Genomic DNA, 13332 nt, shown 5'->3' with positions numbered 1-13332 from the left:
ACATGTATTGATTTAACATTCTTCTCAATGCTGGTCTCAACAAGAACCTGACGGCTTTCTCATTAAGCTAAACTTGCACTGGCATGCCTCCTTTGTCTACTTTACACTTTCAGCAGAATGACAAAGGAAAAAGTTTCTAGTTTGTTATTCAGCAAGATATTAGTGACGAAATTATGGCCCTGCAGTCACTTTGACTGGAGCATTTCAGACCTTCTAGTGCAGTGAAAAGCTTTCATGACCCAAGACTTCTGGGATGTGGTGGTATTTCTAAAGCCAAGGATGCCAGGCCTTTTCCTTTCAGACAGCTTGATCTAAACCCCTCTTTCTTACCACTCATTTCCCCTTTCAAATCTCTGGATGCACACAGCATACAGCAGACCCCACATCTGCAGATTACTGCAAGCATGACCAAACCCTTGGAGCTCAAAGTCACAAATATGTAACTTCACATGAGGTTTCCTTGGCAAAGTCCCGAGGCAATGATTGTGCCTTCGTTAGCTATTTTCTCCTCAGTGATGCAACCACCCACAACGTGGTAGGAGCTTGCAGCTGACAAGAACTGCATGCTGTGATTTGGAAAAGCTAGCCCAAAACGACACCAGCCTTTTCTGGACAGCGGCTCAAAGCTGACCGACAGGTCAAGCCTGGAATAAGAAAATGTCAAGCAAGATACCTGCTGTGATTTATTGTGAATTTACTTTAGGAAAGAAACACTGGCCTCTGCACAGTATTAACAGAAAAAGCCCACACTACTTATATATTAGATCCAGAAGGCACTGCTGACGAAAGCTCTTCCCAAGAGTGTTACAATGCTGGAGCATGTCCTAACCAGCAGACCGTTGACTGCATCTCAGAAAGCTCATATAAGAACAAGACTCTGAATGCTGAGAGGTCGTCATGCTTTCATGCCTTGAAATAAAACAGTCTGAAGCAAAATGACTGCCCACTAGTATATAAAGAACAGTGGTGCAGTGATCAGGACGGCTCTCAAGATCACATTTTGAAAAGATAAAATCCATGTACAAAACCATGGATTCAAAAACAAAACAGCAGTTGCACATGCAACATGTAACCAGAGATGGCTCAGGCTATAAGCAACAAATCAGGTACATGAGCGGTTACAGCCCATCTCCTTATTTCCTTGACCATTTATTTAGTCTTGTATATAAGTCAGTAGTAATCAAGACAGTCCTTTAGCACCCCTCCGTGTATAATTCTCCTATAAAGGCAGTCTCCTGCTCACAATACACCACATACATATGCATGTGTGTCTTAAAGAAGCATGTGAAAAATGTGTTTACCTGTGTCAAAAAAAAAGCTTTCAGTGGATGACTGCCTTTGGTGTTTTGATGTGCTGAAAAATGTTTGTGGTTTGGATTTTCCTCCTCTTTTAAAGGGAATGCTTAAGATTCCAAAATCGTTATGACCCAACATAACTACAGGGGAAACTGACAGTGCTGTCACACTAAATTTGGAGGCTCACATTACCAGTTGTTATGTGCTACTAAGTGCAGAGAAAAATGACCAGAGATGTCAAGTACATCCACCTGGCATTCACTTCTGTTGGGGAGAGTTGGTGGCTGGTTTGAACTCATCTTCTTAGCTGGCCTCTTGGGCTGAGTGGGCTGCAGATAATTCTTATGTTCAAAGTCATCTCCAAAATGCCACAGTGGAGGAGGAAGGGGAATGGACTGACAGAATAAATTACCCAAGCCAGTTGAGGGTAATGGATGGGCTCCCTGGTAGCAGCCAGGAAGAGGCGCTGAACTGCAGCTCCAGTCTGGCAACAAAGCCACAGAGATGTCTGTGTGACTGATACACTGCAGCACCCGTGGGACAGCCAAGCAAAGGACCCAAAGAACTGCACTGGAAAGGCAGTAAGAAAGGGTAAGTGAGGAAGGTCAAGAAAGGGTACAGGGCTGTGGGCATACACCATATGGGACCACAGGACTGAAACTTCCCCTGGCTTGCCAAGACCTGTCCCACAACAGCTTATGCCTTAGAAAACTCAGCAAGCCTCCAGCCAAAAAGCAGTGTTAAGATCTCCCTTACTTCCACACTGAGGACATTTCCACACTCTACTTCTCTCATACTGGAAAGGCTCCTGCATTTTGGTAAGCTCATTTTGTTTGGATTTTTTTTCCCTCCACTTGGGTAGCAAAGGGCATGCTGCCTTCAGTGAATGCTTCTAAAAGGAACAAGACAAGGGTTCACAGTCAATACTTCTACTAGCTAGGTAGCTCTGGTTCTCCTCCCAGCAAGTGCTCTCTGTATGCTGAATCTGGGAGGCAGCATGTGAAAAACAGGGTTCTGTGAGAAAATTGTATCATGACCACCGATTATTAATAAAAGAAATTTCTCACCTCTGAGTTGCAGGGTTTTTACAGGTTTTTTTGCACCTTAGTAAGAGCCCAATTACAGTGCCCTTTTAGAGTGTACTGAATGCCTTTGAGGAGGATGTGGTTCTCAAGCTCTGAAAATGTGGTCTTTGGGTTTTCGGGTTTGATCCATCATGTGATCGCTTTACAGTGATCACAACACTCTTTTTTTTTTGGTAACCCACTGAATTTGAGCCTATGTAAAACACAACCACCACCACCACCAAATCCTGTCTGAAGGTCAGCACTCTTTGTGCCACATTTTAGAAGGAAGTAAAGTGTTTAGAAGGAAGTAAAGTGTGAGAAGGAAAATCTTCTGCTTTTTAATTGGAAAATAATCTGGAAATCTTTTCAGTTTAAACTATGTTTACCACCCCAGTCTTTCTCACCACTCTTGTCCACATTCTTCTCCACAGCAGTGACCTAGCTAACCTCGTTTCCCCTTTCCTCTCCTTCATGACCACACCACAGTTCATACAACTGCAGATGGTTATCAAACCCCCTTTTCCGTCCAAGCTATAAATGCTTCACTTCTATAATCTTTCCTCTTGTGTAACTGACATTTTTTCCCCTCTCAACAGAACCAAAAATGTGAAGTGTCTTCCCACTCCAAGATGCTGCTAACAATTAATTTTCTTTTCAAATGGCCTAAAGTTTTTTTAATTGGTAAGATGCTGACAGAGGAAATGGCAATGATGGGCTTGCTCAAGTATCTGTCTTCCATCTGCAGGACAGCAGATCTGAGATCAAAGGCTGCCAAATTCTAGGAGCACATTGGTATGTTGTGGCAAGGAAAGCCTTTGTCTTGAGTAGTGAAGATGCCTGAGGTGGATCAGAGGCTACCTCACCTTAACTATCCACAGCTACAGGAACAGCAGTGACTGTATACTAACACAGAGGTCACAAAAATAAGATATTGGTCACTGGTATGCAGCAGAAGGAAGGAGGGGTGAGTAGGGAGTGAACAGGAAAAAGAGCCCAATAAAATCTAGACATAAACCCTGCATTTTGAGGAAAGTAGATGTCAAACATCATATTTAAAAAAACAAGGAAGAACATTGGGTGATGTGGTTGCATCCCTTATAACTACACAAGCTGCACATCTGACTTGATGAAGGAAAAAAATCAGTCATGGCTGACAGGCACCACTGCATTCTTCAGCCAGCACAGGCAATAATCATGCCAGCACATTAAAGTTCAGGTGCACCCTGCATCTGACTTCATTCACTAATTTAAGTGCAAAACACAGGTATGAAGGCCAGAAAACAGACCATCTCCCAGCCAAAAGCCTTTCAAATGTATTTGTCAGCAAACAGACTGGCACATGCTTTGGTTCAGTGAGCTTTCAGCCTACAGAACCTGGGTGTAGGGAATGTTTAAAAAGAGTTGGAAACAGGTAATGAAGAAATATAAAACCATGTATGCTCTCCAGCTCCTATGCTTGTGAATTTTCTCTGCACTCCACTGAAAATTTTCTGGGCTGTAAAAATTGAAAAGGGTTGAAAAAATCTGCCTTAGCAATGCAGAAATACTATGTGAAGCAAAACATCTGATAATAAGTAGTGTCTTGCAGTTTATTCACTTCCCACACTAAAGGCTGAACTCTTGCTGAACCACTCCATCAGTAAAGCAAACTGGACGTGTTGGGCAATAGTGACCACCCTTTCTCCATAAGTAACACTCCAGCCAAAACAGGAACAGTGAATTTTTTGCATCATCTTTGAGAAAATAATTTAAATGGCACTTGAGATTTCACACCCTTGTGGCACTTATTTTTCAAAGAACGCCTCCCTTCTCTCCAGTATTTTTCCTTTGTCCTTTTTTTAGAATGCTCTTGCAAAGGCTGTGGAAATCAACTGTGCTATTGCAAGTAACAATGCTCTACTTCAGCCTTCTTTGGAACAAAATGCATATTTACACCTGGAATTATTCTTAGTTAATGTTTCACGCAGGCTCTTTTATTCTGCATTACACTGGGAGGGAACTCATCAAGAAAAAGTGCACACGTAGAAAAACTCTATAGCAAGGTAGTGACATCCTGTGGAAAATCTGAAAGAGAGGTGATGCCATAAAGGAGGCAGAACATGGGAAAACTGCAGAGCTTTGATGTTTTGGACACCGAAGTGCACAGGCCATTTACGTCTCTTATGGTGGTTCTTTTTTAATTCTCTGTCTAATCGTAATCTGAAAAGACAGTGGTGGTGTCTCAAGCCATAGCTACAGCAACATCATATCAGTAGAAAATCAAGCAGGCAGAAAGAAGTGCAATCTGATGATCTAATTGCATATTAACACTCCTGCTTCCCTCACCCAAAAATCCAAGTACAAAGAGCATGAGGTAGCAATGGCTGATTAAATTAGCTTGCTAAAATATAAGATAGTTACAAATTACCCATATTTTAAAAAGAAAAACATGTTCTGATATGTCATTTAAACTGGAATTGAGCTCAGCAGTAATATCAGTTATTTAAAAACATCACAGATTTCTCAAAGTAGCTGCAAAGCAGAATCTGTTTGAAATTGCTCAGTTTTATGCATGGAGTTTTCTGCATGAGCTGGCAGATATATTTAAATTTTCTATTTATACAACAACTTACATCCATGTTTTACAAATATGAAGGAATATACTTTGTAAGTGCCTTGTGAAACACATCACAATTTTAGAACTGATGAAACTCACATAAGGAGATATGTCTTGTCTAAGATCAAGATAGGAACAGATAGAATCTGCACTTTTAGAGCTAGAGCTTTGAGTGTATGCCTTCTTTGAATATAAAAAGACACTTTATCTTTTGTCATAAGATTGGCCATGTCATATAAGCTTTTGTATACAACCAGCTTCTTCAGGCAGCAGCAAAATGAGCAATGATTAAAAAGAAATCAGTTCAAACCAAAGCAAATGTGAAGAGAAATCAGCTTTCTTGGCTTTGAAAAAAGGCAGTAAAAAGAAACAAACAAGAAAAGCCCCAAAACAAAGCAAATGGTCAGTCCACTTCACATCCAAAAGTTTTACTTCAGGGATTTCTCAACACGATGTAGAATACAATGGTTCAAACCCCTTTCAAATTTTCAGTTTTGAACCCAGGTTTTAAAATTAGACTTGGGTTATTTTCAACTCCTGATTTCAATTCCTGATGCTAGATTTCTAGCATAGTCTTCTATATTTTCACTGGCATAGGGAGGAGAAGCCAATTTCCCTATCTCTGAAATAAGCATGAGAAGTATTTGGTTACCCCATGCACCTTTTTCAGTGGCTATCAAATGATAGTATGACTGGAGTATCTCCAGTGAAGGCCCTCCAGCCTAGAGACTGGGAACTGGGACTGCTTGGCAAAGTTGTAAATGTTCCTTGTCTCCCACTGCATGAGCTAGACTTCTTGGTGGGGAGAATAATTATCAACCCTCAGATCTCAAAGTTTTATTTTCCAGCAGCCTGGCGGGCAAATATCATCTGAACTTACAGTTTTGAGATTAATTAAATTACTTCATTAAAAAGTGGCTGGTTGGTGCTGCATGGAGTTGCTGTCCTCCGCTTTCCCCCTCACCTCCCCTTCCAACCTGTCCTGGAAATAAGCTCTCTCTACAGCTCTATAGATAGCAAATGCCTTCAGACATGCTTAAGGTTACCATCAAGTACAAAACCTGCCTGCTCTTAACAGTGAAGCATAAGAAAGTCCAGAGAAGTCCTTAGAGCTGACACAGCCACGGGAGGTGGGAGGCAGGGAACTGGATGGTGTTGTGAAGGAAGGAGAGAGCAGGATAAAAAAGGGGAAGGTACTGGCAAATTAAGCAAAATAAGTCCTAGCTCAAGATTATGTATTTTACAGTATGGCAACATGGAGCACTGCAGGGAATGGACACCTCATTAGTGGTGCAGGTTCATTCCCATAATTTCTGGTACCATGTGAAATCTCCAGTGGTGATAGCCCCAGTGCTCTTCATAACCTGTTTATTTTGTACCTTGCGTGCTATAAAATGCAAATAGATATTGGTTTAGCTGCCAGGAGTAAGTCTTTGTCACCCTTAAGAACATTAGCGCTCTGTGGAGATTTGGCTTTTATCCGCAAATGTTTTATGAGATCTCTGACTTCTTCCCAGATCTCAGCATGCACCGCCTGCTGTGAAATGCCAGCGAACGCTCTGCGTGAGCGGTGAGTGCAACGCCCGGTGTGCAACGCCCGCCGCACCAACACTGACACAGCAGCCTAATTAATCTCTTGGGCAGTCTCAAGAGCCGGCCACGTGGTCTAGAGCCCATCTAGCACGGGTGTGAAAATCCCCAGAGCCTGGCAGATGACCATTTAGGAGCCAGGGCTGGAAGGCTCAGGCTGGCATGCATAGGGAAGTAAAGCTGAACTGCTTACAAAAAAGTCTCTGGAGACAGCACTGAGGTATAGATCTTAAAGTTATTACTTCAGGTGTATATGGTTTGGTTTTTAATCCTTCATAGACAGTCTCACTTGGATCTACTCACTCAAAACACAAAAGTTAGATATACTTCAGTGGTCATTCCCTGACCATTTGGCTTGTGAATTTTGCAAGAGAAACTACTTCAAAATAATGCCATGGAAAATAATAACAACAAAAAAACTCTGTCGATAGTATACTCTGTATATGTTTCCTTCTTCAACATAATTTAATCTAAATGTAATTTAAAAAGCTGTGTAGTTCACATTCATTTAAAATAAATAGGACATTTCTGTCAGCCTACCCTATTAGTAATGTGGTTGTGGTAATAACATACAGCCACGTTGTACACCAATTACAGGACGCTGTTAGCTTTCTTGTTTATATTGGTACTAAAGTCCTACACAATTGAAACAAGTCCCTGACCTCTTACAACATCAATAACAGGGGTACTTTGCACTCATACAGCACCTTTCATCTCAGAGCGCTTCTGACACATGAATTTTCATTACATCTACATGCAGGTAGGTGTCTAGGCACACTTCAAAGGCAGGGAAACTGTGCCATGGAAAGGTTACACAACTTGGCACAAAGCCCTGGTGAACAGCTGGGAATGTGAACTCTCCCATTACTTGTTTTGAACGTCCAGACAATAATGCTTACCCCAAAACCAAGCTTCCTAAGGCATTAATCAAAATGTTTAACCCCCTACCAAGTTTGCAAATGGCATGGGCAGACAATAAGCTCACTAATTCTTTTTGATACATTATTCATGACTTGTTCTCCTTTTCTGGCAACTTTCTTTTTATGTAAAAAAAAAAACCAAACCAAAAAACAACAACAAAAACAGTCCAAAATAATCCAAATATAAGAAAAAACAGCAATTACTATAAAATAATTTGGTATCCCAAACACTTAGCATTTCCTTTATGGCTTATCTGTTGGATCTCAAACATTACAACATGGGCAATGCATGGCAAGTTCTCTGCAGAGACCATACACCTGAGTGCCCTCTGGAGAAAGAGGCAGCAGGGCTGTGCTTGCTCAGCTTTAGTTTCCAAAGGCCACTGAACACCACGGAGGCATACATAAATTATGTTGGCACGCTAAACTGCCCGGCCAACAGCTACTGACAGTGACACAAACTAATGATCCATGGGCTGGCTACATCATAGCTACAAAGTTAAAAAAAACCCAAACAAAAAAACCATACTAGTGTTCCTTCCCATTGATAATTACAGAACTACTGCAGACAGACCTCGAGATCAAACCACTGCTCTCTGCCTGGCCTTTGCCACCCCATGAGCATCAGGGAGAGCTCCCAGCCACACCTGCAAACTGTATTTAGCACTGCCTAGGGCTGAGTCCGTGCTTCTGACTAAGTTAGCGAATTCATGCCCACCTCAGCTTGCTCCCTTTGTAAAAATGCTGATGCAAATGCACATTTATGTTACAAGTCAGGCCACCAGAATATATGTCAGCAGCTCTGGAATTGTGTTAAAAGGAAAACTGATGTGGGTGGTGATGGATTTTTGAGCCCACGGAGTAGCAACGCTGCTGGTTGAGTTGCTTGAGGTTGTGTTGCTCTCCATCACACAGGAGGCATTTATTTATTTATTTCTAAGAAAGTACATCCAACATTTTTCAAGGGAGCCAGAACTTTTAATGCAAACTTCGTTTTCCAGTGACTGAGCTCTAAATACAACAGTAATTATTGTGAATCTCAGGGTAAGATGTTGAGAGTTGAAAGCTCCTCTCAATGGCAGAATAGAAGCGACTATCTCTCTTCTGGTGGTGTTAAACTCTCGGGATGGAAATGCTGTGTTGAGTATATTTGTGTGTATGTATATATATAATATATATATATATATATATTTGTACATTGTGAGTGAAATATATATATATTTGTACATTTGTGAGGGCAGCTGGAGAAAAAAAATATATATAGAGGTGTTCACATGAACACACACATTACTGACACACAGAGACACAGATTTGAGTGGAGAAGGAACATTTAGCCAAAATACTTGGGACTATTTTCCTGAATGCTGTACTTTTAAGAAGAAAGGTATGTAGTACTTAATTTCATAAAAGCCATGTAGCACTGTCAATAAACTGGAAATGAGTTGCAGAAGGAAATCAAGAAAGTAAGTTAGAAATGGTTTATCTCTCTAATATTCTGGTAATTTACTTGGGCCTGCATCAGGATTACTTTTTTAAGTAAAGGAAAAAATATCAGTTATTTGTCTGAGAGAATTTATGAGGTGAAGAAATGAGGTCAGCTCACTAGATTGGAGTAACTCTGTAATATGGTCTTGTCCTAAGGCATTGTTGGATTAGAGTCCAGGGTCAACAGGAGGCTCTTCACTGGCTGCAGCAGTTCTGAAAGTGACTTCAGGAGCTGAGCTTATTAGTTCTTAAGCCCTGTGCCAGCATTTTTTACTTCCTGTAAACCAAACAGTCTTGCCATGCCAAGCATCTTATTTGGGGCAATGGTGACAGCCTTAACCTATGTTCTGCAAACAATCTTTAGCCTTACTGTAAATTTCCCTTAACCTAGCAAGAAACCTAGATGCAATTGCATAGCAGGGATCTGGTAAATTTCTAGTGATGTTTGCTATTGACTTCAACTACTCAACACCCAGAAAAGCCTCTCAAGGTAATAATAAATAAAAAAAAAGTTATCTTTGTTTCTCACTTTTCAGTCTGAGGTGTCTAATAGTATAAGGTTTTGCTAAGAAGGCTCTGCTTTGAATGCTCTACTTCCAAACATTCTCCTTGCTTGAGGGAGTGAGGTATGAATACCATACATCAAAAGGGTTTATGACCTACAGCATTTCTTACACATCTCTTCTTCCCTGGTCAGGCAAGATCCATTTTCTCTCTAATTTTTTTACAGTCATCTCTTACTTCTGACCCGCAGTTCTCCTGTCTCTTTTACAATACTGCCCAGAGCAAGTAATATTCCTTCATACAAATTTTCCTTCCCTTATCATTCTTAGAAATCTGTCTTATCTGCAGTATACGTTCAAAGGAGGGGGTACTGCAGCCTTTGCAGAGCTATCTGCTGGCACACCCATTCTTCTATGTTGCTTCTATTCATCCCTCACATTAAAATTTTCGCATGTTTTGAAAATGTAAAGCAGAAATGTGACTGGCTCAGCAATGTACTTTCAGTCTCTCAAGTCCAACAGTAACGTTGTACAAGTGCAAAAAGTAACTTCATGGATTACATAGAGGAAAATAAAATCACTGTCCTTTTTTCTGTATGAGGAACCCTTCAGACATGGAGTAGCTTTGTCCCTGCTTCAGTTTCCTGATTTCCATGAAGGTAAGGCTGGTAAAAAACTATCTTTCCAGTTTCTGGTCCTGAAATAAGCAAGAGTAATAGAAGGCTGGATTTCTCACTATTCAATTAAATATCTCCCCAGGCAGCCATCTGAGACGAGGGATAAACCCAACTCTCCTGAAAACCCAATCCTATGACTTGGCTATCAAACAAAACACATTTTCTAAGATATTTCTGTCCCTAACACTGTCAAAGTTGTTAAAGTGTTTACATGTATCATTCACAGATTCACATCCCTCCTGTGTCACTGGTACCCAGCCAGACAGAAGGACCCTCCCTCATAAAATAACCTGCAAATTTTGAAATCCTGGTTCAGAGCACACTGAAGCCATGGGGATGTTTTTTTTTATAGGCTGACATTTACCTTGAATTAAGCTGACCTTGTACGAAGCAAACTGTATGAATGCACCTGTCATACTCAGTTTCCTGAGTGCACAGCTTTCAATTTAACTTCTACTATATGTTATTAACATGGCATAGTTATTAGCATTTAAATCTCCTTTTCCTTTGTCATTTCTATATTTAGATTTGCCTTCCCTCTCCCCCCCCCCCCTCAGTATGCTTAAAGAAGACCGACTTAGTAGGAAAGCACATAGTTGTTAGACAAGGATGGAATTGTATTTTTCAGTATTACGGTTTATTTAAAGGACTAGGACTCAAAATGCGATTCACACAGCCATGAAAAACATATGATTAATGTTAGCTATTTTTTCCCACTGTAGTATTTTTCCTTTCACTTTCTTCTTTACAAATGCTTGAAAGTACCAACTAATTTTTTGATATCTTTGCTCAAGAAGCACAGGAGCAAGTGTCTGCTCTTCTTAGCCGAACTGAGTGACTTAGGACAAGGATAAAGCTATTTGGGGTGCAATACTTAGGGCGGCTGCCTAGCTTAACACTTGCAAGTAAGTAGTAGTGTATGCCATCCTACTAAAAATGTAATGACAGGTCCCATATAGTGCAGCCTAACACAAGACAGGGCCTGGATTGTCATAAATACCAAAACGTGAGAGCAGAGATTCCCCCCACACCCCAGTGCAGGGGCAAACGAGCATTAGCTTGGGCAGGGGAGTGGGTACATCAAGCCTTGAACATGTTCTCGGTGCAAACGCAGCAAGCGGTGATTGGGAGGACGAAATGGGGTGGCGGCATGTCAGTGAGACAGGCTGACAGCGGGCTCGGATACACCGGGCTATCTACTCGGTGCCCGTGCCAGGGGACAGCCTTAGGTCACCCGCACCGCTGGAGAACTGCAGCAGTGCCGAGGCGCCCGGAGCACCGGCAGGGGTGCAGCCGGAGGCTCCCCTGCCCGCAGGGTGCGGAGCGGCTCCCGGGGGCTGCCGCGCTCCTCCCGCCCAGCCGCGGCGGGGGCTCCGGGCGGCGGGGCCGAACCGCTGCGGCAGCGGCAGCGCGGCGGGGCGGGGGGGCCGCGGCTCCGCTCCGGCAGCGGGCGGCGGCAGCCGGGCCGCCCGCCCCGCTCCGCTCCGCTCCAGCCGCGCTGCACTGCGCTAGGGGCTGCTGCACCTGAGCGCCCGTGTCAGCGCGGGGATAAAGCCCTGCCAGCCCCCGGCCAGCGCATTATGTAATTTCAGATTATATAATCCTGAAATGAGAGGGGGAAAAATTCCTCAAAACAACCCAAACCCTGCCATCATTCCCCGGGCATCTCCTGGGGGTGGGGGCAGCCCGTGGGCTCGGGCGGCCGCCGGGGCAGGCACGCCGGCACAGGGGCCGCAGTCCCCGCCCGGAGCGATGAGCTGGGGCAGGACGGGTCGGCTCGGCACGGCTCGGCTCGGCTCTCCGTCCCTTGCCTTCCCGGCGGAGGCACCGATAGCGCCAGCCCGGCGCTGCGGGAGGGCGGGCGGGAGGGAGAGGGTCGCTCCCCGGAGAGGCGCTGCCTTACCTGCTCCCCGAAGTCGATGGCGATGTTGGTGATGCCGAGAGGGACCAGGAACCGGATCAGGGGCCAGTAGTTAGTGAGCGCTGGAAATTTCACCATAGTCCCAGCTGCGCGGTGACCCGCGGCGCATCTGCCGCGGCAGGAGCCGGCGCGGGAGGACGGCGGGGGGAAGGATGAAAGGGCACCGGGGAGGGTGCGTGCGTGTCCCTGTGCGTGTGTGCGGGCGGGGAGGGGGTGGGGGGGAGATAAGGGAGAGGGAGAGGAGCAGCAGAGCCCCCTAAAAATAAAGAGCCGGGGAGCGGGCGGGGGGCCGGTCCAGTCCCTCCCTGCCCGGCGCGGCGCTGGCTGGGCGGCGGGGCGCGCTGTGCTGTCGCCTTAGCAGGAGACCCGAGAGATCAAGTCCATCCCCGCCGCCCTCCTCCCACACAACAATGATCCGCCGCCGCTGCCGCCGCCGCCGCCGCTGCCGGAAAAAAAAAGAGGAGGGACACCGCCGCCAGCCACTCGTGCGGGCAGCGCTGCCATCCTCGGGGCGCGGGGGCCAGGGGAAGGGCCGGGCCCGGGCCCCCCCCCGCCTGACGCTCGCCGGCGGCGGGGCGACGGCCGCGGCGCCGCGCAGGAAAACACCGCCCTCCTCCTCCTCCTCCTCCTCCTCCTCCTCCTGCCCGCCGCCGCTGCGGAGACGGCGCAGGCCGCGGTGCGGCGCGGCAGCCGGCGGTGCCCGTGCGGGGCCCTGCGGGGCCGGCGGCGGTGCGGGGCCGTGCGGGGCCGGCGGCGGGGCCCGGCCGCGGGGCGCCGCTCCGGGCTGCGCGGGCTGGCGGAGCACGTGGGTTTGACACACGCTCGCAGACGGCGGCGGGGGAAAGAGCGGCACCGAGCGGCTCCTCCCGACGGCGGAGCGGCCGCGCTGCGCCCCCCGCCCGCCGCCGTGGCGGGGCCGGGCCGGGCTCGGCACCTGTCCGCGCTCCCTCACCGCACCGGGTCCCGGTGGGCGCCCTGGGCTTCCCCATCCGCACGGCCGCCGCCCTCATCGCGCAGCCGGGGCGCGGGAAGGCGTTCCAGGGCCGTGGGCGTCGGGCCTCGGGCAGCGGCACTCGTGCAGCTGCAGGAAGGGTGGGAGTCCTGAACACGGCGTCTGACCCACAGCTCTTCTGGTCAAAACCCTGGAATAAATGAATCTTGAACGTTTGGCAGTGTAACATCTTCATCTTTACAGATCTCTGCCAGAGCTCTGGGCAAGGGAATGTGCTTGTGGTCCAAGGGAGCTTGCAGGAGGGCCCTCGCTGCTTCTGATCCCA

General features: G+C 46.0%; 1 protein-coding gene across 1 annotated transcript in view; it reads right to left on the bottom strand.

Annotated features, from left to right (window-relative positions):
* Nucleotides 1-12584, bottom strand: part of ANKH (ANKH inorganic pyrophosphate transport regulator) — a 106749-nt gene extending 94165 nt beyond the window's left edge. Inside the window, exon 1 of the mRNA XM_058032973.1 lies at nucleotides 12038-12584. Coding sequence (XP_057888956.1) covers nucleotides 12038-12133 — 96 coding nt within the window. The 5' untranslated portion in view covers nucleotides 12134-12584. The remainder of the gene's footprint in view (nucleotides 1-12037) is intronic.
* Between the last annotated feature and the right edge of the window lie 748 nt (nucleotides 12585-13332).

This window comes from Melospiza georgiana, chromosome 1, assembly GCF_028018845.1.
Source record: "Melospiza georgiana isolate bMelGeo1 chromosome 1, bMelGeo1.pri, whole genome shotgun sequence".
NCBI classification, from domain to species: Eukaryota; Metazoa; Chordata; class Aves; order Passeriformes; family Passerellidae; genus Melospiza; species Melospiza georgiana.
Note: the sequence above shows the minus strand (reverse complement) of the source record. Positions and strands in the feature narration are given on the sequence as shown.